We start from the raw sequence: 26,516 nt of genomic DNA, 5'->3' as shown, positions 1-26,516 counted from the left end.
TGTAAAACATTCAATCATATATATGTTAATAAGAAGCATATAATTATAATTGAATAAAAATGTCATATATGATTATACATGTATTAATTAAATATACATTTATATCAAAATTATATAAAAAGGACCACATTGAAAGAAATGATAAATTGTTAAACATTTCAAAAAAGTTAAAATACCTATTAATTATTTTTAAAAGATATATTATGTAAGATACATTTTGTCACTAACTATCAGTGACTTTTAACAACTTTCTTAATTAGTCTAGGATATTTGGCTCCTACCCTTAAAATAAAGTAACTTCATCGTTTTATATTTTTAATTTGGACTATAATTAGTATTTCATTAGCACCACCAATCTTCACATAAGTATAACTGGAGGAAATATATCAAATATAGAGACATTTTATCTGATTACCCTCTTTGACACTTTTATTATTTTTTTTTTTTTAAATAACCTTTAGTAATATTAGATAAATAGATAATTTCTTTATAATAAGTAAAAAAAAAGTAAGTATTTAAATTAATAACATTTTTAATAGTTAATCCGTAATATGATATTAATTTAAATATAACAATTTATTATTTTATTTAAAACTACAAAGCTTTTTGAAAAAGATACCTTTAAAGGATCATTTTACTTAAAAGAATACCGCAAATATATTATTGACTAAGTTAGATTTTTATGTTACATTTATTAACTGTAACCATTTGTCTAGTCGGTAAAGAGCTTCTCTTAAGTTATCATAAACATATAAAAATATGAGATATCCTTGTTGCATCAATATTATAATCATATTTTTTTTTCATTTACGATTTACGACGCAATAATCTTTTCCACTTCCTAATAACAATAGCATATGTTTTTACATAAACTTTACAAACTAATATAAGCTGCATGATAAAGTATACCTTTATATTATATATATATATATTTTTTTAACACATATCTTCTTCATTTTATTTACTTTTTAATCATTCTTTATTGGGATAATATCAAAGTTTTCTTAACCATATATATTATGTAAACAAAAAATTATTTTTCTATTATTATTTTAAGAATAGCATGCTGCTTCATTTGTCATGCAAAGATACAATTTAATATAATTATTTTTTATTTATAATCACAATAAATCAACAATAAAATACATTACCAAGTATAGTAATATATTTAAAAAGCTAATTTCATATCAAATAACAAATTAAAATTATAATAATCTGGCATCAACCATACTGCATTATATATATATATAATTGGTTTATTATTACTTTGGGATAATTTACAAATAAGACAACAGATGGCTATACTATTTATAGTATACTTTAAAATATTTAAAAATCCATTATTTTAATGTATATTTTATTTTTTTATCAAACTACAAAATTTAAATAGATCTTAAACTTTTAAATTTTTCTTTAGGTTATAATAATTTTAATTTATATTCCATAATACATTTGATTTAATCATATTCTAAACTCCACCTATTATATTACTTTGTCTGATATAAAGTTTCTTTATATGTACATAGTACTTAAAACTTTTTTATCCTTCCTCTTTCTTCAGATCTCTTTTCTAGATTATAGAATAATATAGGAGGAATAAAGGCGGAGTATATCCATAATTTAATATATATATTTATAAACATTTTGATATATCCTTTATTTGCAATTATTTTAATAAATTTAAAGTTATATTTAGATTATAACAAATAAAAAATAATATTTATATAATATTTTTTTTTTCTTTTAAAAAGTAATATATTAAATATTATTTAATCTAAAAATATATTTTTTTTATTATGAGAGGATCAAGTTATACTTTAAATTACAGTATTGATGTAAGTTATTTTTTTTTTATTTTATAAATATAATAATATTATTTTTTTTTTAGTGGCTTGGATCATTTCCTATATCAAAAGCAAGTCTTGAAAATGTTGCAAAAAAATTAGATTCATTTATGTTAACACAAAATAGTGGATCATTACCTGTACAATTGACAATATCTTTACTTGGTGTTAAAGTTACAAAAGCTTCCGATTATAAAGTAAGTTGACATTTAAAATAAACTTTCATTATAAATATGTTAACTATTTTATATCACATTTTTTATTCCATCACACTGCTGTTTAATAATTTTTTTGTTAATAAGATAAACATTTCTTTATCTAAACCGCATTCCTTATATATTTTATTGTCATGGCATTGTGTTGCAACATTATTAATTATATCTAAGTATAAAGTTGAATATAATCTTTATGACAACCCGACTACTGTCTTAATGTCATCTGTCATTCATAATAATTTTTTTTTTTAATACTTCTTATATTGTTGTTCTTTTTTAAATTACATACCAATTGAATGTAATATAACAATTCTTAACATATGGTAACTATAAAATAATAAAAATGTTACCATCTATAGAATAGATCTTATAATAAATGTTTTAGGAGTAGTCTTCTATTTATATAATAACAATAACAACACTTCAACAAACTTTTAACAACTCTTTAAACTTTCAATTGAGTTTAATTTTAAAAAAAATGAATTAAGTACATTACATTGTTTAATATTTGAATTACTAACTATATAATCATCTAATGTTATTGTAACAAATAAATCCCATAATAAAATTTATGAATCATTTCAATTTTTTTTCCAATATGTTTATTTAATCTTAAAAATTGTTTTCGCAGGTGTTAATTGGTAAACTTTTACAACACATACCAAATGACAAACATCTGGAAGGTTAATATTAATTTAAGAAGATTTTGTAGATGATTAAATAAGTTGTATTAAAGTTGAAATAGGATAACTATAAATTATCTACCTTTAATATAAAATAAAAAAAATGTTATTATATTTATATAAATAATTATATATCTTAAAATGGCTTCTCAATTTAATAATAAAATATATATTATTAGTATTAATTTTATTTTTATTTATATCAGATTGTTAAATAAGTTATTTAATACAAAAATTATGTGTTTATATTTATTTGTTCATTTTAATTAGTATATTTTAACTAAAATATGATATCATTATAAAGTTTTTATAATGAAATGAAAAATGAGATATAAGTAATTAACTATTTTTAGGTAATAGCACTTCAACATTCATTAAGAAGAATATGTTGTGTTGTAGGGAGACCAGAAGTTCTTCAGGTTGCTTATATAACCAGAGAAACACATGATAAAAGACATAGAAGAGTATGTCATGTTTTTCAAACATCAACAGTTGAACAAGCATTAGAAATTGAATCTATATTAAGTAAAGCATTTCAGGCTATTGCTTTATTTAATAGTCAAATTCCATTATATAATAAACAAAATGATGAGATATGTAGTGGAGTTATTCCAACACCTCGATGTAATATAAATATTAATCCAGCACTTGAAGAAACTATATTAAGTGCCAATGGTGATATTAGTGCTGCTACATTATTTAAACAACCTTATAACTATTCACAATCAAGATCATCTAGATATATAGGTGGACAGGGGCAATCACATTTTGATCAATCAAAAGATAATAAATTTACCCCAATTAAAGAAAATAATAAAAATTTTGACACACCAATGAAACCTCAAAGACAGTTATCTACCGTTAAATTATTTACAAAAATTTTTGGTAGTACCTCAACAACAAATAATATTCAAAATAATATTGAAAGAAATGATAAGATAGATGAAGTTGATACACCATTACGACCACCTATTTTTAAAAGAAGATCTAATAAAAGGGTAAGTTTAAAAAAAATCTTTTTAAACTATATAATTTAATACTTAATGTGTTAAATATATTCATCATAACATGTATAAATAAATAAGAATGATAGAAAAGTGATTGACGCAATATAGTTATTTAGTATATACTATCTTATATTCTTATACTTTTTAAAAAAAAAAAATCTTTCTTATGTTTACATAGCGGTTCCCTTTTTTTTAACTTTAAAGGTATTTAAAATAAAAAAAAAATTTAATAAATCTCCTTAAAAGAATTATTCTTACCAATAATATGATGACAGTATTGAATAAATAAATTTATCTACTTACCGATAGTTTAAAGTAATTCCATAATCTTACTTCAAGTCCTTAATAGTACATTTTGACACTTTGATTATTTAATAAACTTAACTTCTATATTGCGGCTTGTTTTTTTAATGTAATTTGCGCAATTCTACATGTTTTTAAGTTAAAAGTTATCTATTATTGCGTAAAGGTAACATTTTAATAACTTATTTTTTTTTTCTATTATCTACTTTTCAGTTATTCTCTTCAATTGCTAGAAGTATAAGTGGAACAAAGAAAAGTAAAACATCTAATGTTAGTATGGTTATGGCAAATTTTTATGGAAAAAATAGTGATGAAAAAGATGAGATAATTGAGAATAAGGATGAATCATTTGATCCATATACATTAAAACCAGAAGTTTTAGGTGAATTAATATATAATGAAAAAATTAATGAAATGGTTTATCCATTAACAGAATATCTTGATAAAAGATTAAAAGCAACAAGATATTTTGTTATTAATAGAGGTAAAAAAAGTATTGAAAAAGCTTTACAATCAAGAGAAATTGGGGCATTTTTAATTACATATTCAAGTAGTGTAAAACATTGTTTAACAATATCAATTCATACTGGTATACTTAATGATGGTATATCAAGTGTTGTACGGCATTATGTTATAATACGTAATGAAAAAGGATTTAGAATAAGGGTATGATATATATATATTATAATTAAAATTAATTTTCTTTTTTTTTTGTTATTTTTAGGGTTCATCAAAATATCATGATACAATACCAACATTAGTAACATATCATTCTGTTGATAAAGAAATTCTTCCTGTACCACTAATATTTATGGATTGGCCTGATGATTTATTAAAAAAAGGATCACCAAAAAAGACAAAATCAATTACATCAACACCATTATCATGTTTAAGAGAATCAGAAAATTATGATACTTATAAAAGTTTCAAAGTAACAAAAAGTTGTCTTAAACCAGTAGCAATATAAATTTTTTTTTCAACAAATTTTACCATATTATGAGAGTCTTGCCAAAATATTTATCATACCTACATCTCGTGCTTAAATATAATTTCACAAAAACTAATTAAACATCAAACTTGTCTTTTTGTGACCGGTTCAAAAACAAAAAAAAAAGTAAAGATATCAATGTTTAATATTCATAATTTGCATATTACTAGTAAATGTGTTAATTACTAATTATTAACATTTACTTATGACAATTGATGGTGTTTAAATTTTTACAATGATACTCCTAATTACAATCAATTCAAATGCAAATTTGTATTGCCAATTAAAAATAATATAATTTATTTAAATTCTTTTGATAACTCTTGTCTTATGAAACTATTAAAATAATAGATGAATAAAAATTTCAATAATATTTCTATAATATAAAACTTTTAAGTAATAATTTTTTTTATTTTAATCAGAAAAAAAAGATATATTATATTTATATGATTTATTTAAAATTTATATACATTTTACAAAGAAATTCTTATTATATAAAAAGTATTTTATAAAACATTTTATAATCTTTTATTAAAAAAGCATTTAATATCAAGAAAAAATTTAGGAAATAGTTTTAAAAAGATATTTTAAAATAAAATTTTTTCTTAAATAATAAATTTTTAATGTAGTAAAGTTTAAATGAACCTAAAATATTACATTTTATTTGAACTTAATTTATTAGTCTTTTACGTGATATGTATGCTTTAAGTATATATTGACCAAGGTAAAATATTGCGTGTTGAATATTAAGCAAGTATTATAAAAGTTAACATTTTAATATTTTTAAATCTATAGTATTATATTTTTTTGAAATTTTAAGCAAAAACTCTTTATTTTTTAATTAAAAAATTAATATTTAAAAATGGTAGGTTATAAACTTATAATGGTTAAAAAAATAATTTATATCTTTTTATTATAGTTAGGATATATGCATATTATATTAAAGGATATGATCGTAAAAAAATGTGGTGTTGAAGTATGGAATATAATGATGGAAGATTTTCATGTACCAAAAAATTTTTTTCAATATGATATTTCATTTAAAGATGATATTACAATAAAATTTTTAAATTATATTTCAAATAAAATTGGTTTAACATTAGATGAGGTAATGGAAGGATTTGGTGAATTTTTTGGTGAATATGTTACTAATAATGGATGGGATATTATTTTAGCATCTGTTGGTGATGATTTGTGTAATTTTTTAAATACCATGTCTTCATTACATACATTTATAGGAAATTTAACATTTAAAAGCAAATTAAAAGGTCCATCAATATATTGTGAGGTAAAAAATGAAAAAACATTAAAATTACATTATTTTTCACAAAGACAAGGTTTTAAAATGATGGTTATAGGAATAGTTAGATCATTTGCCAAATTAATTTTTAATCTTGATGTTGAAATCAAACTTGAGGAAGAGTATTGTGAAAAAATAAGTAATTATGAAAAATTACATCATGCTATTTATGAAATAATAAATATTGATAGTACAAAATCTTTAATTTCTTTCAACATACAACCACCAATACTTTCTAGCAAAAAAAATTTTCCAGTTACATTAAATGATTTTATTAATATTTTTCCAACTCATATATGTTTTAATAAATTTTTAGAAATTGAACATGCTGGAAGTTTTATATTAAAATATTTGAATATTAAATATCATACCAATATTAATGATATCTTAAAATTAGTTAAACCAAAAGGAAAAATTTTAACATTTGACTGGATATTATCACAGATTAATACAACATTTATTGTTTATTTAAAAACAAATTTTACTAGAAATACAAATTCATCTAGTGGACCAATTAAACCAATTTATTTACAAGGACAAATGATATTATTAGATGATGGTAATCATATTCTATTTGTTAATTCTATTGATACAAATACTGTAAAAGATTTAATGTCATCTCAATTATATTTAATTGATATACCAGTATATGATACAAAAAGAGATGTTATTTTAGTAAATACATCAAGATCATGTGAAAATACATTACATAAAAAATTAGCAAAACAAATTGATAAATTACAAAAACTTAAAAATGAATTAGAAATTTATAGAGATAAAATAAATCATATCCTTTTTTATGATATACCACCAGAAATAGTAAGCGCAATAAAAAATGATTGTCTTTTTAAAGAAGGTATTGTTTTTTTTTTAATAATTTAATTTAAATAATAATTTTTTTTTCATGATATTTAAAAATTTAGAAGTATTTGAAGATGTAACATGTTTAATGAGTGTTATTGAAAATTTCAATATTATTGTAGATATTTGTACCCCTGTAGAATTAATTGATTTAATGAGAAAATATAATGAAATTTATGAAGAAATGGTTAAAAAATTTAGCTGTTATAAAGTTGTTACATCATCAGATAATACAATTGTAACATGTGGTATGCCAATACCAAATAAATTACATGCTGAAAATGTTTTAAATTTATCATTATGTTTAATGTGGAAAGCTAAAGAAATAAGAATTAGTAAAATTAATCTTCCTATTATTTTACGTATTGCTATTCATACTGGATTAGTTATTGGTGGATTACTGGGAACTAAAAGACGACGTTTTTGTGTTTTAGGAGAAACAATTAATGAAATGAAACGATTATTAGGATTATCAAAAAGAGGAAAAATTGTTGTAAGTGGTTCAACAAAATTAAGTTTATTATCAGGTAATGAAAATTCTTTTGATATGGAAGAAAGTACAGTAATACCAATTAATAAAAAGCATAGTATTTGTACATATTATTTAAAAAAAAATAATAATAAAACTTTATGGAATATATTAGGTATTAATGTTGGTAAGTTTTAATTATAAAAATTATTTTATATATTAATTTATTAATATAGGAACAGTATATGATGATGGATATGGAATGTTAAATACAGATGATGATTTAAAAAATTGGAGAAAATTTATTAAAATACAAAATAAACAAAAAAGAATAATTAATATGATGAAAAAAGAAGAAAAACCATCATTTAAGATTGCTGTTGAAAAAATTATACTTTTAAAAAATTTTAGTAATAAAGAAAAAGTAATTGAAAGTATAGATTCTGGTTTATTAATAGATTCAATTATAAATGAATCTTCTACTTGTTCCATTTCATAATACCATTTAAAAAAAAATTATTAGCATTTAATTGTTTGAAAATTATTAATTTGTAAATCATTTATATAATAAATGTGAAATTGCCATTTTTTTAATACTTTTATCCTCAAATTCACGTTCCTCTGCCTCTTGTCTTCTCCATTTTGTTCTACGATTTTGAAACCATGTTTTTACTTGCGATTCACTCATATCAAGTTTTTTAGCCAATGCAAATCTTTCAGATGATGGTAAATATTTTTGATTATAAAATTTATTTTCTAATATTAATATTTGTTCCTTAGTAAATGCAGTACGAGGTTTTTTGTGTATTGGTGGTGCTCTTGATTTGTATGAATGACCAATTCTTTTTTCATATTTTAATATTTTTCTTGGTTGACTATAATTAAGAAGATAATTTGAAGGTGTAAAATCTTTTAATGTTGGTGTAATTGAAAAATAACAATTTTTTTTATTATCATTTGTAATTGATAATGGTTGATTAGATTGATAAATATCAATTATATTAAATTTTTTTTCTTCATTTTCATTCAAGATTGTTGAAATTCCAAAAGATAAATTATTATCTTTATTGTCTTTAAATTCATCATCACTTTTAATTTTGAAAAACTTTTAAATAAATGTTAATAATTAAAATTATATTTTATTAATACAAACTTACCATAGAATTAATACCATACTTATTTGTAATGTAGGACATTTTTATATTATAAATAACTTTTATATAAAATATGATACTTGAAAAATAAATGTATGAAAAAGAAAATTGTAATAAACATTTATCTATTGAGATAATATAAAGTCATATACTATTAAGAGAGATATTCATTAAAGTAATTCATTTGAAAGCATTAATTAATAAATGGTAAAAATACAATTACCATTTTATCATAAACATTTTTATTTTTCTTCAATCATAAATATGATTGAGATTTAATGAATTTTAAGATTGCGTTAGTAATATTTAACATTAATTAAATGTTATTGTTTTGTTTATATTTAAAATTTAAAAAAAAGAATGAATTTTAAAAAAAATGTATATTTTATATGCTTACTTGTCTAATCTATTAACTTTTGAAATAATCTAATTACTTTTAAATGAACAAAAGACACCAATATTATGATTTGTAAATTATTTAAAATATATAAACAAATTTAAAACATTGGACAAATTTAAAAATAATTTATAAAATATGTAATTGACAATAATTTTAATTACTTATCTTTTACATCTTATTAAAATAAATCTTATATATTTTGTCCATATGCTTGATTTGCCGAATTAATAAAAGCAATTAAATAAAATTATATGATTTTTTTTTAAAAATTATTTGGAAATAAAATTTTATCAAAAAAGTATTAAATTATCTAAATAAAAAATTTTAATTAAGATTAGAAAAATGAATTATAGTATAAAAATAAAAGTTGTAATAATTTATTAGTATCAAATATTATGCTTAATGTGTATCGTTATTACCATAGAAAAATTTTTTATTTAATTTATTTATTCTATGTTATTTTATGGCTTACTAAATTACTAACAAAAACTTTTCAAACATGAATTCTAATATTATTATATGTTGTCATTACTTAAAATGTATATATGTATGGCAAATATTGAAATTTTCTAATAATTACTTTTAACAAAAAGTAAATATCTAATAACATTTTTAAATATATACCTATAAAATAAATTGTATAATTTTTTTAGTAAATATTTAATAACAGAGATAAATTATTACATAACTATAATTTTATAAAAAATAAAGATTTTTTGTCTTTTAACTAAATAAATTTAAAGATCAAGATATCTTATAATAGTTATGTGTGATATAATAAAAATATAAACTAAAAAAATATCACCAAAATAAATGTGTGAGAGTGAGTTTATTATGACAAAAGTTTTCTTTAAATACAAAAAAAAAAGAGATGATTTAACAATAAATCATCACAATATCAAACACTTCCCCTTCTACCATTATGTAAACATAATTGTAGTATGAGAAAAGAAAAAAAATAATGTAATAATAAGAAATAAAAAAGAAGTGTTATACAATACAATTAGTAAAATAATAATTAAACAATCTTGATCTTGTGTTCCATTTCAAATGTTAGAAAAATATCTTTGATTTCTTTAAAAACATCTTTATGATCTGAGTTGATATTAAGAGAGAAATGAGATTGATTCGGCAGATTGAGAGAGTATGCCTTAGCTACATAGTCGGCAATTTTGTTTCCAACCGGGGAATGACGGGAATGAGAAGCAGATTGTATTATTCTATATGAAGATCGGTATAATGTCTTTATACGGCTCCACATGTTATTATGAGGACGATCTAAAGATGTTAATCTATCTATGTANTATATATATTGGTTATTTTAATTTAGATATTTTAATAAAATCCAAAATATTATTTCAATTATTTAAATATACCTAATATAATTTTTAATTATAATTTTCAATTGGGAAAAATATTTTTTTTTAAATTAAAGTTAAACATTAGTTTTTTAAAAAGTTTTTTGTTAGAAATTTTTGAAAATTACATGACAAAAAGTTATTTCATTATTAAACAAACAACAGATCTTTTTTATTTATGTAATTTTTAAATTGATATAATTTAGATGAAGTTTTTTTAAAAATATAATTCGTAAATATTAATTAAAGTATTAAAATTTATTTAAAGTATTATTAATTTTATCTTATCTATATTGTTTTCCTTTTTTTTCTTTACAATTTTAATATTTTATTTTCCTTCAGATTTAGATTTACATTTCTTTGTATTAAATTTTTAAAAAAAAAAATTTTGTAAAAAATTAAAAAACAAAATAATCGGCTTTAAATTTTATTTTATTAAATGAAAAAAAAATTTGTTAATTTATAAAAATCACAAATATTAAATTCAAATCATTATTTAGAATTTGTTATAGTTTAAAGAAAAAATTTTTTTTAATTTATAACTTTTATATTATTTTATATCTAAAGTAAAAAATACTAATAAAATTTAAAATACAATGGTATATAAATAAAATGTTACTATTCAAAACCGAAGCAAATTTATTTGTAATTTTTTTTAAAAAATGTTATTTTTTAAACTATTTAATATATGCTATTTTTATTGTATAGTACTAATTTAAAGTATTAACTAAATTATGTTTTAAGTACTTTTTGTGTATGATTCAATATAAAAATTTTATATTAATTTAATTGGTAATAATGGTAAGATTAATTGTGTGATATAATAAAAATATAAACTAAAAAAATATCACCAAAATAAATGTGTGAGAGTGAGTTTATTATGACAAAAGTTTTCTTTAAATACAAAAAAAAAAGAGATGATTTAACAATAAATCATCACAATATCAAACACTTCCCCTTCTACCATTATGTAAACATAATTGTAGTATGAGAAAAGAAAAAAAATAATGTAATAATAAGAAATAAAAAAGAAGTGTTATACAATACAATTAGTAAAATAATAATTAAACAATCTTGATCTTGTGTTCCATTTCAAATGTTAGAAAAATATCTTTGATTTCTTTAAAAACATCTTTATGATCTGAGTTGATATTAAGAGAGAAATGAGATTGATTCGGCAGATTGAGAGAGTATGCCTTAGCTACATAGTCGGCAATTTTGTTTCCAACCGGGGAATGACGGGAATGAGAAGCAGATTGTATTATTCTATATGAAGATCGGTATAATGTCTTTATACGGCTCCACATGTTATTATGAGGACGATCTAAAGATGTTAATCTATCTATGTAACCATTTGCAATAGATTTATAAACATATGAACTATCAGTAAGAAATAAAATAGGGGATTCAATATCTTTAACATTTTCAAGTGCCATAACAAGTGCACAGACTTCTGCAAAATCAGAAGAAATAGGTTCTATTAAATGTAATCCTCCACATGCCATATTTGATTGAATATGAGCAAAATAACCAACACCACTAGAAGGTATATTATTAAGAGCTTTAGTAGAACCATCTATAAATATATATGAATCCTTAAATTGAGGATTATTAAAAATATATTCTTCAAAATCCTTCTGTGTCTTAATGAGTTCAAATGATTTCATGGATGCAGGAACAACATTAGAGATTGATCTTAATGGAGAGGATATTGAAGAATTAAGTAATGATGTTGAGAGGTCTTCAAACTTCGTTAACATATCAGATGTTAATTCTCCCCCTTCTTCGACGAGTGGTATGGTATCGTCTGAGGTAATAGAATCATTTGAAACGAGAGATGTCTTGAGGTTTCTATACTCATTAACTTTTGACGTAGGAACAATGTCAACGATTTCTTTAATAATATCCGTACCAATATCAAAATTAATAAGGTTATCTTTTAAAATATGAAGATTGCCATCTTTATCTGTAATTTGATAACTATTCTTTCCTAAGCGATAGGAAGCGAAACCTTCGGTCCATGTAGACTGACTGGAATTTATTTTGAAAAGAACAGGTTTGTCAATGATATGAAGTTGAGGGGTATTGCGGATAACTGCTTCTGCATGAAACTCGGGATCATTAAAGAAAATTTGTTGTGATGTAAGATTGTCGCGATATATAGAGGTATGATTCTTCAATAAAGTTTTTGATACGGCTTTGGAAAACGAGTCGTTTTCGGCCAAGAATTTAGAAATAGAGGTACGAACAAATGAATTAAGAGTTTCAATATGGCCATTTGAACGATGATCATATTTAATACAATACATAGGTACAACATTATGTTCAATAAGGAATTGTTTTAATAAAGGTGATACAAATGAAGGGAAATTATCAAATACAATTATAGATGGGGTACCATATAAGGCAAATATATTTATAAGTGCTTCTTGCAACTTAGGGATAGAATATGATTGTAAATGATATAAAATTAAAAAATTACTATAGCTATCAACCATAGATAAAAGAGTTTTGCCGTTCACAACAACATGATCTGCATGCCATCGTTCACGAGAGTGTTCAGATTTTGGCCATGAAGATATATGACGTGGACCAGAACGACGAATATACATACATATTTTACAATTCGAATAATATTGGCGAATTAAAGAAGTACAATTTATCATAACAAAAAGAGTATTAGCTAGATGAATCATAGCTGTAGAGCTACGATGATACATATGCAAATAAGATAAAATATGATCTTGAAATGATTGTGGTATATAAATCTTGTTATTTATACGAATAACGTTATTAGAATCCAAAACAATTTGATCATTATTAATAAACTTAGCAATAATCTTGGGTAAAATAAAGATGTCCTGTGAGTCAGGAACAATACCACGAGCTATTTTAGTAAGAATGGGAGCATAAGGATCAGAAGAATAACTGTTGATTAGATTAGTAAGATTTATATGTGAATCAAAATCGTCAATCTTAGTGAGTTCTTTCATAGCATACAAAGTAATAGGTTGATTAAAGTCTATAGGAATAGAGTCAATTCTGAGTTTGCTAATTATATCATTCTCTCGAGAATAGATAAATCTAATGTTAAAATATTCTAGATATAGTCGTAGTCGTTGAAAGGTACTCTGAGCTGAAAACATATCAGGAGGATTATCTAATACAGATTTAAGAGGAGAGTTATTAACAATAACAGAAACAGGTAAATTTAAAATAAACTTCTGATTAGCAACTAAATTTTCTTTCACGGCTAGTAAGAATTTATTATGATATAAATAGTTGATCTCAGAACCTTTGAGAGTTCTGCCTTGAAGATCAAATAGGCCCTTATTAGAATGAGAGTGCCAGTATAAAGAAGAACAAATTGAACGATCAGATACCTGAATCGTTAGAGAGAAAGAAGAGATGTCGGAAGGTAGAATAGATAGAAATATATTCTCAGATAAAATGTCAACTAATCTATTGAATTGTGTTATTTCAATATCTGTCCATCTAAAAGACTTCATAGCATAAAAATTATCGGTGAGATTACTAAATTCAGGAATCATCGATCTATAGTAATTTAGTGATTGAACAAATTGCTTAATTTGAATTAAATTTGTTGGATGTGAAAAGCTTCTATACTGAATTTTCTTATATTCAGGAATAGAAATACCATGTTTTGAAATATGTAAACCTATAAATTCTACCTCATCTTTCATCCATTGACATTTATCGTAAGTAATTTTCCATCCGACTTTAACTAGACGTGATAAAATATCTATAACTACGTTGGCATGATCTTCTTTCTTAGTGAAGATCAGACCGTCATCACTATAAAATACAACGGAATCAATACCTTGCATAATACGGGATAAAGTATCGATAAAAAGATAGGATGAAACATTTAAGCCAAAGATAAGAGATGTAGGTTCGTAAGTGCCGAATTCAGTTACAAACTGTAAATACTTTGACTGATTAGGATGAAGCTTACAATTTCTATATGCAGACTTAATGTCGAACGTAGAAAAACAATAGTCTGAACTACCCTTATAATAATTAGCTAGTTTTTCTTGAATATCTTTCATAGTAATCATCTTTTGTGTCATATGCTTAGGAATAATTATTTGATTATTCAAGTTCTTAGGGTTAACTACTAAACGGGGGTTTTTACCCTGTTGTTTGATCGTAAACGCATTACTAATTTGATCAGACTGTTTTGAAACCTTAACAAGGAAACCATTCTTAACATCGTTATCTAATATATCTTTTGAAGCATCACGAAGATGTTTAGCAAAGCGAATTAAAGGTGCTTTAGTAGGAACAAAATCAGTAGGAAAAGGAATAGTAACAAATGTTGTAGAAGATACAGGAGAATCATCCCATAATGCTGGATTATCTTCTAGAAATTTATTAATGCGGTGGATGCTATTTTTATGAATAGTATTAGTATTAATATTACATAATAATGATGAATTATCGCGTAGTAATGGTTCATTCTCAAGAATTAATGTTTCTAACTTTGACAGAAGTCTAAACTTAACACAGGTATTAATTCCTAAGAAATTCCAAGCAACATCACAAACAAAAAAGGTTAACGGTTGTTTGACGATATTAGCAAATGGACAGGTAAAAATGACATCGATCGATCCAATGGTAGAGACACGAGAACCATTAGGGAGAATAATATCTATAGTATTATTACGGTTAATGGAATTTCTAATCTCAGATGAGAATTTATTAAATATATTCAATGATAATATATTCTCGCCGCATGCAGAATCAACTAATGCTTCATCATCAATATTAAAAAAAAAGGCTTGTTGAATAATATAATGACAAGGACGGATACCGAAAGCAGGTTTAATATCTTTAGTATCTTTACTTACTTCATTACTAAATTCAGTCTTAATAGAATTAGCATACTTAATAGTAGAATGAGATTTACGAAAATTTCTGACTAATGTAGAAGTAGCTAATTTGTCCCAATCCATGGAGGCGCTAAGCCAATCAGATAGAACCATAGAGTCGGGAAGATAATCTTTAAATATTTGAGATTGTCGAAATTTAAGGGAAATTGATTCTAGGAAAAATTTAATAATTAATGCATCACAATTACTAGCATTGAAAAATTTAATTCTATCAATAGCTTCATTAATAAATGATGAATATGGTTTACGTAAATCGTAATCTATTCTTAAGTCGTCAATTAATAAACATAAACGGTCGTAGATATCGAATTCTTCCTCAACTATATCTGTATAATATTGGGTGACTTTTGATAACAATTCAGATGACGAAAGACCTTCGAAGTCATCAATATTATTTTCGATAAAAAAAGTAGGGTCAAGACTAGAAAATATGAATCGTAAACGGGCTTCATCGGTGTGATGCTTAAATAAAGAAATCTTAAGATTTTTTAAAATAATAAAAGGATTAGAAGAAGTTTTTTCTTTCAAACCCGGGGGCGCCATGTGTGATATAATAAAAATATAAACTAAAAAAATATCACCAAAATAAATGTGTGAGAGTGAGTTTATTATGACAAAAGTTTTCTTTAAATACAAAAAAAAAAGAGATGATTTAACAATAAATCATCACAATATCAAACATTAATGTTATCATATTTTAAATAAAAACACTATGGAAATAAATATTATCTTATTTTATTTTATATTAAAGATTTTTAAATATTATGATTTTTTATTTTTTTAAAGTTATATATTAAAAATTTATAATATTTTGAATCATTTTAAAAAGAAAAATATATTGTTTGTTGAAAAAAAAAGTAAAAATCAATAACTGATGCCGTAACGCTTTAAAGAAAAAAAATTAAAAATAAATGTCATTATAGTTTATTTGTGATTAATTTATTATATATAGATTTATTTTATTTTGTATTGTTACACCATTATCTGATTGTAATAAAGAGTTACCAATAAACATTTTAAATAAAAATTTTTACTATAAGTAAATCAAGCTGATAGTAACTCTATCAATCTAATTTTTTGCATGTGATATAAAAAAATCTTTAATCTAAAAAAGTATATATTGTCTTAATTTTTTGTTNGGTTTACGTAAATCGTAATCTATTCTTAAGTCGTCAATTAATAAACATAAACGGTCGTAGATATCGAATTCTTCCTCAACTATATCTGTATAATATTGGGTGACTTTTGATAACAATTCAGATGACGAAAGACCTTCGAAGTCATCAATATTATTTTCGATAAAAAAAGTAGGGTCAAGACTAGAAAATATGAATCGTAAACGGGCTTCATCGGTGTGATGCTTAAATAAAGAAATCTTAAGATTTTTTAAAATAATAAAAGGATTAGAAGAAGTTTTTTCTTTCAAACCCGGGGGCGCCATGTGTGATATAATAAAAATATAAACTAAAAAAATATCACCAAAATAAATGTGTGAGAGTGAGTTTATTATGACAAAAGTTTTCTTTAAATACAAAAAAAAAAGAGATGATTTAACAATAAATCATCACAATATCAAACAAGTTATATTATTTTTTTTAATTTTTAATTTTAAATTATAATTGTTGTAATGTAGATTTAATTTTTAAACTAAAAAAAATTAATTAAAAAGTTGAAAATTTAAAAATTGATAAGTAAAAAAGAAGAACTTTAATAACATCAATAAAAAATTGATTATTAAATACATATTGATAATTTTAGAAAACAGTTAATTAGAGAAATATTTTAAAAAATATAAATTTAAATTTGTTTTTATTTTTGATACTTATTGGTTAATAATAATAAATAAACTTGTATACTTTATTCTTAAAAGGTTTAATTATAGTAGAATATTAAAACGTGTAAAATAATTATTAAAAAAGTAAATATTTTTTAAATTTATTTTTAATCCAATTATTTGCATTAAAATTTTGTTGCAAGTTTATTATTTGTTATATATTCCAATCAACAATATTTATCCCATAGAAAACAATTTTCTGGATCTAGTAAACAATTCTTTTTTCCCTGAAATCAAATATTAATATATATAAAGAAATAAAAATAAAAGAATAAGCAATTCAAATTTAGCATTGATTAATTTAACTTAGAAAGTTGTTTAGTTTATAGTTTTAATAGCAATAAGAATATGAATGATTTTAAAAATGTTTATTTTATTTATCTATTAAATATTTATTTTCTAAAACTACAAAAAAATAGTTCATTTAATTTTAAAAAAAATTTTATATTTTTATTATTTTAGTTTTTTAGATATAAAGAATATTAAACCAATTCATATCAAATAAATAATATAACTAAACTTTAAAATTACATGACATATTAATGATCTATATACACCTTAATATGTTTTTGTTGAAGTCAATTAATAAATGAAGTTTAAATGTAAGTATTTTCATAACAATAAAATTTTTTATTGAAATACTTTAAATAGAAATCTTTGTTAATAATTTGATAAAGAAAATGTGTTAAATAAATATCTAAATTTTTGTTTAAAAAAGTAAAAGGAAGAAATGCAATTACTTTTGCAAAGTGAAATCGTTGCAGAAAAAGATTCTGTAACGTTTTTCAACATAAAATTAAAAATATAAAAATTTTATAATATTCTCAATATTTTTAATACAAAAGCTTATTTAAAAATTATATATATTTAGGTAAACGTTTCTGGTTATTTTATAAATGAATATCTTTATATATTATCTTTCAATTCATAATGTTTTAATGTGATAATCTGTTTATTTTTATATTCAAATAAAAAGTAAATAAGTTAACTACGAAACATAACTTAATTATAATCATTTAAAGGTCACTTTTTATCTTTAATAAAATGATAGATTTTAATATAAAATTATATATAAGTTGATTGTAACATAAATACAGGTTATGGTATTAACTTATTTAATACGGATTTTACTAATAATTTATTTCAAAATTATTGATATAAAATAACAATTAAATCATAAGTGTGTATAATATTAGATAAAAAACTTTATATACAAACTACAAAATAAATTTCTGCTGTTTTGAAATATAATCATTTAAAAAAAAATTTTCAATAAAATTTTTTTGACAATAATTGCATATACAAAAATAAATTTCATATCTAAGAACAAAAATGTTACTTTTTAAGGAATTTATTTTAATAAAATTATCTGATTAAAGAACATTTTAGCAAAGTCATAGAAAAAAAGCTTAGAAGCTGATTTAAATTACTTATTAATGAATAAAATATTTAACAATTTTGTTTATCAAAAAAAAACCAATTGGATAACTTATTTTTTATAATTAAACAAGTTTATAATAAATTTTGAAATTCAATTTTGATTACAATATTTAAAATATTTTCAATTTTTTGGAAGAGTAAAATATCAAATGATCTTAAGTTATTTTTAATAAAAAATCAATATGTTAAAAAGTTTTTTTATTAAAAAAAATAAACATTATTATTTTACAGTGACATAATTGAATGATAAATTTTTAAATTAGCATTTTCATATTTTTAAGTTTCATAAAAATAAATTTTTTGACATTGATTATATCATAATTATTGCTTGGTGTAAAATTATAGTGTTTATTTGACCAATATATTCTAAAATTTCGTTTTTAGAATAATTTGCCAAGCAAGGATTTAGTTATTTTCTTTTGAACGCCATTTTTTACACTTCCAACAAATTTATTTTTTAGGCTTTTCTAAAAAAAAGTAAATTGTTTTTTCATTTACTTACAGCAAAGCTGCTACCAGATGATTTTTTCTTTGATGATGTTTCATTTTCATCTGAGTCAGATTTGCTTCTACTTTTTTTCTTGCTTTTCTTATTTTCTTCGCTGCTTTCATCAGATTCAGAACTCTATTTTATAAATAAAAATAAAATTCAAAATATATTTAATCACTTACACTTTGTTTGCTACCTAATAAACCACCAAGTAATCCACTACTATTTTTACTCTTTTTGCTTTTCTAGAAAAAAAATAAGAAAAAATGTATGGCAACATACAGTAGAACTTCCAAGAATGTTTCCGAGTAATCCCTTGCTAGCAACTGCTACCCCAGTTTTCAAAACACCGCCAACGACATTTTTAGCACTTTTCTAAAATAAAATATTGTCCATTGAATTCTCTTTATCAAAAAAAATTTACCAAAGCACTTTTTATTTTAGAAGGTTTCTTTGGCTTTTCAGTTGGTTCTTCAACTGAATTTGGTGATAATTCATTACCCGATTCGTTAGATGATATTTCTTTTGCAGGCTTTGACTTTTGAACACTAAGTTGGATTGCAAATAATGCAAAGATAACGAAATATTTAATAAAATGCATCGTGAATAATGCTATTCAATTCAAAATTTCCTTATTTATAGTTTTTGAGAATTTTATATTTTAAAAAAAAAATTACATATTTAAACTTTAGATATTTTATTTTACTAAAATAAAAAAATTAAACAAATTTTTATTAAGATTAATCTTACTATAGTATTATTTAAATGTAAATTTTATTTTTTAAGTCTACAAAAAAATATTTAGTAATTTTTTAAAACGATATATTTTTTTTATTCAAATAGAAAAAAGATAAATATTCAATTTTTAGGTTTACAATGCAACAAATGTTCAAATTTATAATATAAAATCTAAAAAGAAATTTTATTAAAGGTAAATATTTTTTTTATTTATTATTTATTTTATTTGCATTAGAATAAATCTTTGATCAATGGAAATGATAGTATATTTTTATAATAGTTTGAAATTAATCTTTTCTTTTACTAAAAATGTTTTGCCATTTATTTTTGTTTTACATAAACACATAAAGTCAAAATTCTTCGTCTACAATACATACGATGAGAGTATATATTATATATTTATTTTTGTTAAATAGATAGTAATAATATTGTCGTTTACATTTGGAAAGAAAAATAAAAATAATTATTCCTTAATTTTAATAAGATCTCTTAACAAAACCAAAATACCGTGATTATTTTTTTAAATTAGATATACAAAAGTAAACAAAAAGTTTATTTAAAAATTAAAAAAATTTAGAAATTTTTTAATCCAACTTCAGTAGTTTATATCCTGCTTCAAAATTATTTTTTTAAACGTGTTGTTATGAAAAACAGTTTCTCAAACCTTTCTTTGCCTTATCCTTAAGTTTTATCTCAAAATCTCTTAAAACAACAATTTGCAGAAAATATTATTAATGCTACATTTTTTTTCTTTAATGCTGCAATATCACAATGAAAAAATTGTTTTTTGAAAAACTAAATGTGTTTATTGTTATCAGCGTGTTTTTGTTACATTAGAAACTTTTGTTGAAATATAATTTTCAATAATAATTTTTTGAAAGTTATTTCACCTCTATAAATACATAGGATATAGAAAGATCCTAAATTATTTTAAATAAAAAAAACAATATGTTTAAAAGTTTTTTTTAAAAAAAAACAAACATTATTATTTTACAGTGATATAATTAAATGATATATTTTTAAATTAACATTTTTATATTTTTAAGTTTCATAAAAATAAATTTTTGGACATTGTTAATATCATAATTATTGTTTGGTGTAGAATTATAATGTTTATTTTGATCAATCTAATTTATAATTTCGTTTTTAGAATAATTTGTCAAAAATTTTTTTAGAGATGTTTTTCTTAAGGTTATCTTTTACACCTCCAACGAGTTTATTTTTAAAGATTTTTTAAAATGAAAAAATAATTTATTTTTCATTTACTTACGACAAGGCCACCAGATGTTTTTTTCCTTGGTAATGTTTCAATTTCATCTTATTCAGACTTGTTTTTACCTTTTTTCTTGTTTTTAAGCTTTTCTTCGCTGTTTTAATTAGATTCAGAATTCTTTTTTATAGATAAAAAAAAGATCAAAATATATTTCTTTACTTACATGTGTTTTGCCACCAAGTAAACTACCAATTATACCATTTTCAATTTTACTTTTTTTGCTTTTCTAAAAAAATTAAAAAAAAAAATATGGCGACATACTTAAGAACCTCAAAGAATATTTTCAGAAAATCCTTTTCCAGCAGCTGCTACTCCACTTTTTAAAACATCACCTAGGACACTTTGAGTAGTTTTCTGGAAAAATATAGTTAATTAGATACTTTTTATTAAAGAAAATTTATCAAAGCATTTTGTATTTAAAATGTATTCTTGTTAAGCAAATACACAATAAATAAAATACAACTTTTATTTATAATTAAACAATATTTAACAATATTATTGTTAATAAAATTAATTAATTTTATAATTATATTTAAATTTCATATTATTTATTTTTCAATAATATATATTACATATTTTTAGAAGATTTCTTAAATTTTTCTACTGGTTCTTAAACATATAATGTAGGTATTCCACTACCTTTTCCGTTAAAGTTTGTTGCTGGACCAACTACGTGCTCATATGTTGTTACATCTGGAGAGTTTTGAAATCTTTTACTACCTAATTCGTTAAATGTTGTTACGTCTCTATACCCTTGATCTCCTGGTCTACCGTATGCTTCATATGTTATTACATCTGCAGAATTTGGCTTTTGAACACTAAGTTGGATTGCAAACAAGGCAAAGATAACGAAATATTTAATAAAATACATTGTGAATAATGCTATTCAATTAAAAATTTCCTTATTTATAGTCTTTGGGAATTTTATATTTTAAAAAAAATCATATATTTAAACTTTAGATATTTATTTTACTAAAAAAAAAAAATTAAACAAATTTTTATTAAGATTAATTATACTTTAATATTATTTAAATGTAAATTTTATTTTTTATGTTTATAAAACATTTTTTATTTATTTTCTAAAACGATATATTTTTTTTTATTCAAATAGAAAAAACAATAAACATTCAAATTATTAAGTTTACAATGCAACAAATGTACAAATTTATAATAAAAAAAACTAAAAAGAATTTTTATCAAAATAAGCATTTTTTTATTTATTTTCTATGTATTAGAATAAATCTTTGATCAATGGAAATAATAGTTTATTATTATAATTGTATAAAATGAAAGTTTTCTTTGATTAAAAATGTTTTGCCATTTATTTTTGTTTTACATAAACACATAAAGTTAAAATTCTTTGCCTACAATACATACGATGAGGGTCTACATAATATATTTATTTTTGTTAAATAGTTAGTAATAATATTGTCGTTTATCTTTGAAAAAAATAAATAAAAATTATTATTTCTTAATTTTAAAAAGATCTTTTAAAAAAAATCAAAATAACGTGATTTTTTTTCTAAATTAGATACAAAAAAGTAAACAAAAAGTTTATTCAAAAATTAAAAAAATTTAGAAAATTTTTAACTCGAATTTAGAAGTTTATATTCTGTTTCAAAATTATTTTTTTTAACAAGTTACTATGAAAAACAGTTTCTCCGACCTTTCTTTACCTTAACCCCAAGTTTTATTTCAAAATCTTTTGAAATAACAATTTTGCAACAAATATTATTAATGCTACAATATCTTAAAGAAAAAATTTCTTTTTGAAAAAATAAATGTGCTTACTGCTATCATTGTATTTTTTTACATTAGAAACTTTTATTAAAAATTTAATTTTCAAAAATAATTTTTTTTAAGTTATTTCTCCTCTATATATACATAATATATCAAATGATTTTAAATTATTTCCAAATAAAAAATCAATATGTTAAAAAGTTTTTTATAAAAAAAAATAAGCATTATTATATGACAGTGATATAATTAAATGACATATTTTTAATTTAACATTTTCATATTTTTAAGTTTCATAAAAATAAATTTTTTGACATTGATAATATCATAATTGTTGTTTGGTGTAGAATTATAATGTTTATTTTGACCAATCTATTTTAAAATTTCGTTTTCAGAATAATTTGCCAAACAATTTACTAGTCAATTTCTTTTTAATGCCATCTTTTGCACTTCCAGCAACTTTATTTTTAAAGCTTTTCTGAAAAGAAAAATTAAATTTTTTTTTCATTTACATACGACAAAGCCACCAGATGATTTTTTCTTTGAAGATGTTTCATTTTCGTCTGAGTCAGATTTGTTTTCACCTTTTTTCTTGTTTTTAGACTTTTCTTCGCTGCTTTCATCAGATTCAGAATTCTTTTTTATAAAAAAAATAAGATTAAAATTTATTTATATACTTACACTTTTGTTGCTGCCAAATAAACCTTTAAATAATCCATTACCATTTTTACTCTTTTTATTTTTCTAGAAAAAAATAAGAAAAAAGATATGGCAACATACAGAAGAACCTCCTAAAATGTTTTCAAGTAATCCATGTCCAGCAGCTGATACCCCAGTTTTTAAAGCACCTTTTAAAAAATGTGAAGCAGTTTTCTGAAAAGATATACTTTATTAAATTCTTTTTGTCAAAAAAAATTTACCAAAACTTTTTTAACTTTAGAATCTTTCTTAGGTTTTTTTATTGGTTCTTCAACTGAATCTTGAGGTATTTCATCACCTATTTCGTTAAATGCTATCACTTTTGCCGGTTCTTGAGGTATTTTATTACCTAATCCATTAAATGCTATTACTTCGGCTGACTCTTGAGTTCCTTCACTACCTAATTCGTCAAATGTTGTATCTTCTGCAGGAATTGACTTTTGAACACTAAGTTGGATTGCAAACAAGACAAGGATAGCGAAATATTTAATAAAATACATTGTAAGTAATTCTATTTAATTTAAAATTTCCTTATTTATAGTTTTTGGGAATTTTATATTTTAAAAAAAAAATTACATATTTAAACTTTAGAAATTTTATTTTACTAAAATAAAAAAATTAAACAAATTTTTATTAAGATTAATTATACTATAATATTATTTAAATATAAATTTTATTTTTTATGTTTATAAAACATTTTTTATTTATTTTCTAAAACGATATATTTTTTTTATTCAAATAGAAAAAACAATAAACATTCAAATTATTAGGTTTACAATGCAACAAATGTACAAATTTATAATAAAAAAAACTAAAAAGAATTTTTATCAAAATAAACATTTTTTTATTTATTTTCTATGTATTAGAATAAATCTTTGATCAATGGAAATAATAGTTTATTATTATAATTGTATAAAATGAAAGTTTTCTTTGATTAAAAATGTTTTGCCATTTATTTTTGTTTTACATAAACACATAAAGTCAAAATTCTTCGTCTACAATACATACGATGAGGGTCTATATAATATATTTATTTTTGTTAATTAGATAGTAATAATATTGTCGTTTCCATTTGCAAAAAAAATAAAAATAATTATTCCTTAATGTTTAAAAGATCTTTTAAAGAAAACCAAAATACCGTGATTATTTATCTAAATTAGATACATAAAAGTAAACAAAAGTTTATTCAAAAATTATTATAATTTTTATTTTAACTTCAGAAGCTTATATCCTGCTTTAAAATTATTTTTTTTAACATGTTATTATGAAAAACAGTTTCTCCGACCTTTCTTTACCTTTATCTCTATTTTTATCTCAAAATCACTTGAAATAACAATTTTACAGCAAATATTTTTAATGCTAATTTTTTTCTTTATGCTGCAATATCTTAATGAAAAAATAAATGTGCTTATTGTTATCATTATGTTTTTTTACATTAGAAACTTTTATTAAAAATTTAATTTTCAATAATACTTTTTTGAAAGTTATTTCTCCTATATATATACATAGGTTATCAAAAGATCTTAAATTCTTTCCAATAAAAAAGTCAATATGTTAAAAAGATTTTTTATTTAAAAAAATAAACATTATTTATTTTACAGTGATATAATTAAATTATGTATTTTTATATTAGCATTTTCATATTTTTAAGTTCCATAAAAATAAACTTTCTGGCATTGATAATATCATAATTATTGCTTAGTGTAAAATAAAAATGTTTATTTTGACCATTCTATTTTAAAATTTCGTTTTTAAAATAATTTGCTAAGCAATGATTTAGTTAATTTCTTTTTAATGCCATCTTTTACACCTCCAACAACTTTATTTTTAAAGTTTTTCTAAAGAAAAAAATTTAATTGTTTTTAATATACTTACGGCAAAGTAACCACAAGATGATTTTTTCTTTGGTAATGTTTCATTTTCATCTGAGTTAAATCTACTTTTACTTTTTCTATTGTTTTTAGGTTTTTCATCGCTGCTTTATTTCGAGTCAGAACTCTTTTTTATAAATAAAAATAAGATTTAAATATATTAAATCACTTACACATTTTTTGCTACCAAATAAACTATTAAATAAACTATTTCCACTTTCTTTCTTTTTACTTCCTTAAAAAAAAACTAAGAAAAAATATATGGCAACATACATAAGAATCTCCAAGATTGTTTTCAAGAAATTCTTTACCAGCATCTGCTACCCCACTTTTTAGAGCACAATCTAGGACATTTGAGCAGTTTTCTGGAAAAATATATTTAATTAACTTCTATTTATTAAAGAAAATTTATTAAAGCATTTTGTATTTAAAATGTATCCTTGTAAAGCAAATACACAATAAATGAAATACAACTTTTATTTTTATTTAAACAATATTTAACAATATTATTGTTAATAAAATTAATTAATTTTATAATTATATTTAAATTTCATATTATTTAATTTTCAAAAATATATATAATTTACATATATATTACATTTTTTTAAAAGATTTCATAAATTTTTCAACTGGTTCTTAATAATATACTGTTTTTATTCCTTTACTTGATTTGTCAAATGTTGGTGCTGGACCAGCTACATACTCATATGTTGTTTCTCCTGCAGACCCACGAGTTCCATCACTACCTAATAAGTTAAATGTTGTTTCATCTTTATACCCATGACCTCCTGGACTACCATATGCTTCATATGTTATTACATCTGCATAATTTGGCTTTTGAACACTAAGTTGGATTGCAAATAAGGCAAAGACAAGAAAATATTTAATAAAATGCATTGTAAATGATGCTATTAAATTCAAAAATTTCCTTATTTATAG

General features: G+C 21.6%; 8 protein-coding genes across 8 annotated transcripts; 2 read left to right on the top strand and 6 right to left on the bottom strand.

The window, feature by feature from the left end:
- Positions 1-1,796: 1,796 nt before the first annotated feature.
- On the top strand, positions 1,797-5,019 carry SRAE_X000192400 (SH2 domain and PTB/PI domain and Pleckstrin homology-like domain-containing protein; the record flags this gene model as incomplete). Its single annotated transcript, XM_024654440.1, has 5 exons — positions 1,797-1,835; positions 1,889-2,041; positions 3,096-3,740; positions 4,266-4,718; positions 4,777-5,019. 5 exons carry the CDS (start codon positions 1,797-1,799, stop codon positions 5,017-5,019), a joined length of 1,533 nt encoding a protein of 510 aa, XP_024499394.1.
- A 949-nt stretch (positions 5,020-5,968) lies between these two features.
- SRAE_X000192300 (Adenylyl cyclase class-3/4/guanylyl cyclase domain and Heme-NO binding domain and Haem NO binding associated domain and NO signalling/Golgi transport ligand-binding domain-containing protein) lies at positions 5,969-8,169 on the top strand (the record flags this gene model as incomplete). Its single annotated transcript, XM_024654429.1, has 3 exons — positions 5,969-7,196; positions 7,264-7,857; positions 7,907-8,169. The coding sequence occupies 3 exons, from the start codon at positions 5,969-5,971 to the stop codon at positions 8,167-8,169; spliced, it is 2,085 nt and encodes a 694-aa protein (XP_024499393.1).
- Positions 8,170-8,226: 57 nt separating this feature from the next.
- Positions 8,227-8,866, bottom strand: SRAE_X000192200 (Homeobox domain and Homeodomain-like and Homeodomain, metazoa-containing protein; the record flags this gene model as incomplete). Its single annotated transcript, XM_024654418.1, has 2 exons — positions 8,227-8,775; positions 8,828-8,866. 2 exons carry the CDS (start codon positions 8,864-8,866, stop codon positions 8,227-8,229), a joined length of 588 nt encoding a protein of 195 aa, XP_024499392.1.
- Positions 8,867-11,646: 2,780 nt separating this feature from the next.
- Positions 11,647-16,038, bottom strand: SRAE_X000192100 (Reverse transcriptase domain and Integrase,catalytic core domain and Ribonuclease H domain and Ribonuclease H-like domain-containing protein; the record flags this gene model as incomplete). Its single annotated transcript, XM_024654407.1, has 1 exon — positions 11,647-16,038. The coding sequence occupies one exon, from the start codon at positions 16,036-16,038 to the stop codon at positions 11,647-11,649; it is 4,392 nt and encodes a 1,463-aa protein (XP_024499391.1).
- Positions 16,039-19,149: 3,111 nt separating this feature from the next.
- On the bottom strand, positions 19,150-19,860 carry SRAE_X000192000 (Hypothetical protein; the record flags this gene model as incomplete). Its single annotated transcript, XM_024654396.1, has 5 exons — positions 19,150-19,236; positions 19,272-19,394; positions 19,442-19,504; positions 19,542-19,634; positions 19,684-19,860. 5 exons carry the CDS (start codon positions 19,858-19,860, stop codon positions 19,150-19,152), a joined length of 543 nt encoding a protein of 180 aa, XP_024499390.1.
- Positions 19,861-21,880: 2,020 nt separating this feature from the next.
- SRAE_X000191900 (Hypothetical protein) lies at positions 21,881-22,141 on the bottom strand (the record flags this gene model as incomplete). Its single annotated transcript, XM_024654385.1, has 1 exon — positions 21,881-22,141. One exon carries the CDS (start codon positions 22,139-22,141, stop codon positions 21,881-21,883), a length of 261 nt encoding a protein of 86 aa, XP_024499389.1.
- Positions 22,142-23,398: 1,257 nt separating this feature from the next.
- Positions 23,399-24,206, bottom strand: SRAE_X000191800 (Hypothetical protein; the record flags this gene model as incomplete). Its single annotated transcript, XM_024654374.1, has 5 exons — positions 23,399-23,485; positions 23,524-23,643; positions 23,689-23,751; positions 23,788-23,880; positions 23,928-24,206. The coding sequence occupies 5 exons, from the start codon at positions 24,204-24,206 to the stop codon at positions 23,399-23,401; spliced, it is 642 nt and encodes a 213-aa protein (XP_024499388.1).
- A 1,371-nt stretch (positions 24,207-25,577) lies between these two features.
- SRAE_X000191700 (Hypothetical protein) lies at positions 25,578-26,474 on the bottom strand (the record flags this gene model as incomplete). The annotated part of the gene is made up of 4 exons (XM_024654363.1): positions 25,578-25,704; positions 25,751-25,812; positions 25,851-25,967; positions 26,226-26,474. 4 exons carry the CDS (start codon positions 26,472-26,474, stop codon positions 25,578-25,580), a joined length of 555 nt encoding a protein of 184 aa, XP_024499387.1.
- Between the last annotated feature and the right edge of the window lie 42 nt (positions 26,475-26,516).

The sequence above is a fragment of the Strongyloides ratti genome, scaffold srae_chrx_scaffold0000003, assembly GCF_001040885.1.
Source record: "Strongyloides ratti genome assembly S_ratti_ED321, scaffold srae_chrx_scaffold0000003".
In the NCBI taxonomy this organism is placed as follows: Eukaryota; Metazoa; Nematoda; class Chromadorea; order Rhabditida; family Strongyloididae; genus Strongyloides; species Strongyloides ratti.
This window is presented reverse-complemented; position numbering and strand designations above follow the sequence as displayed.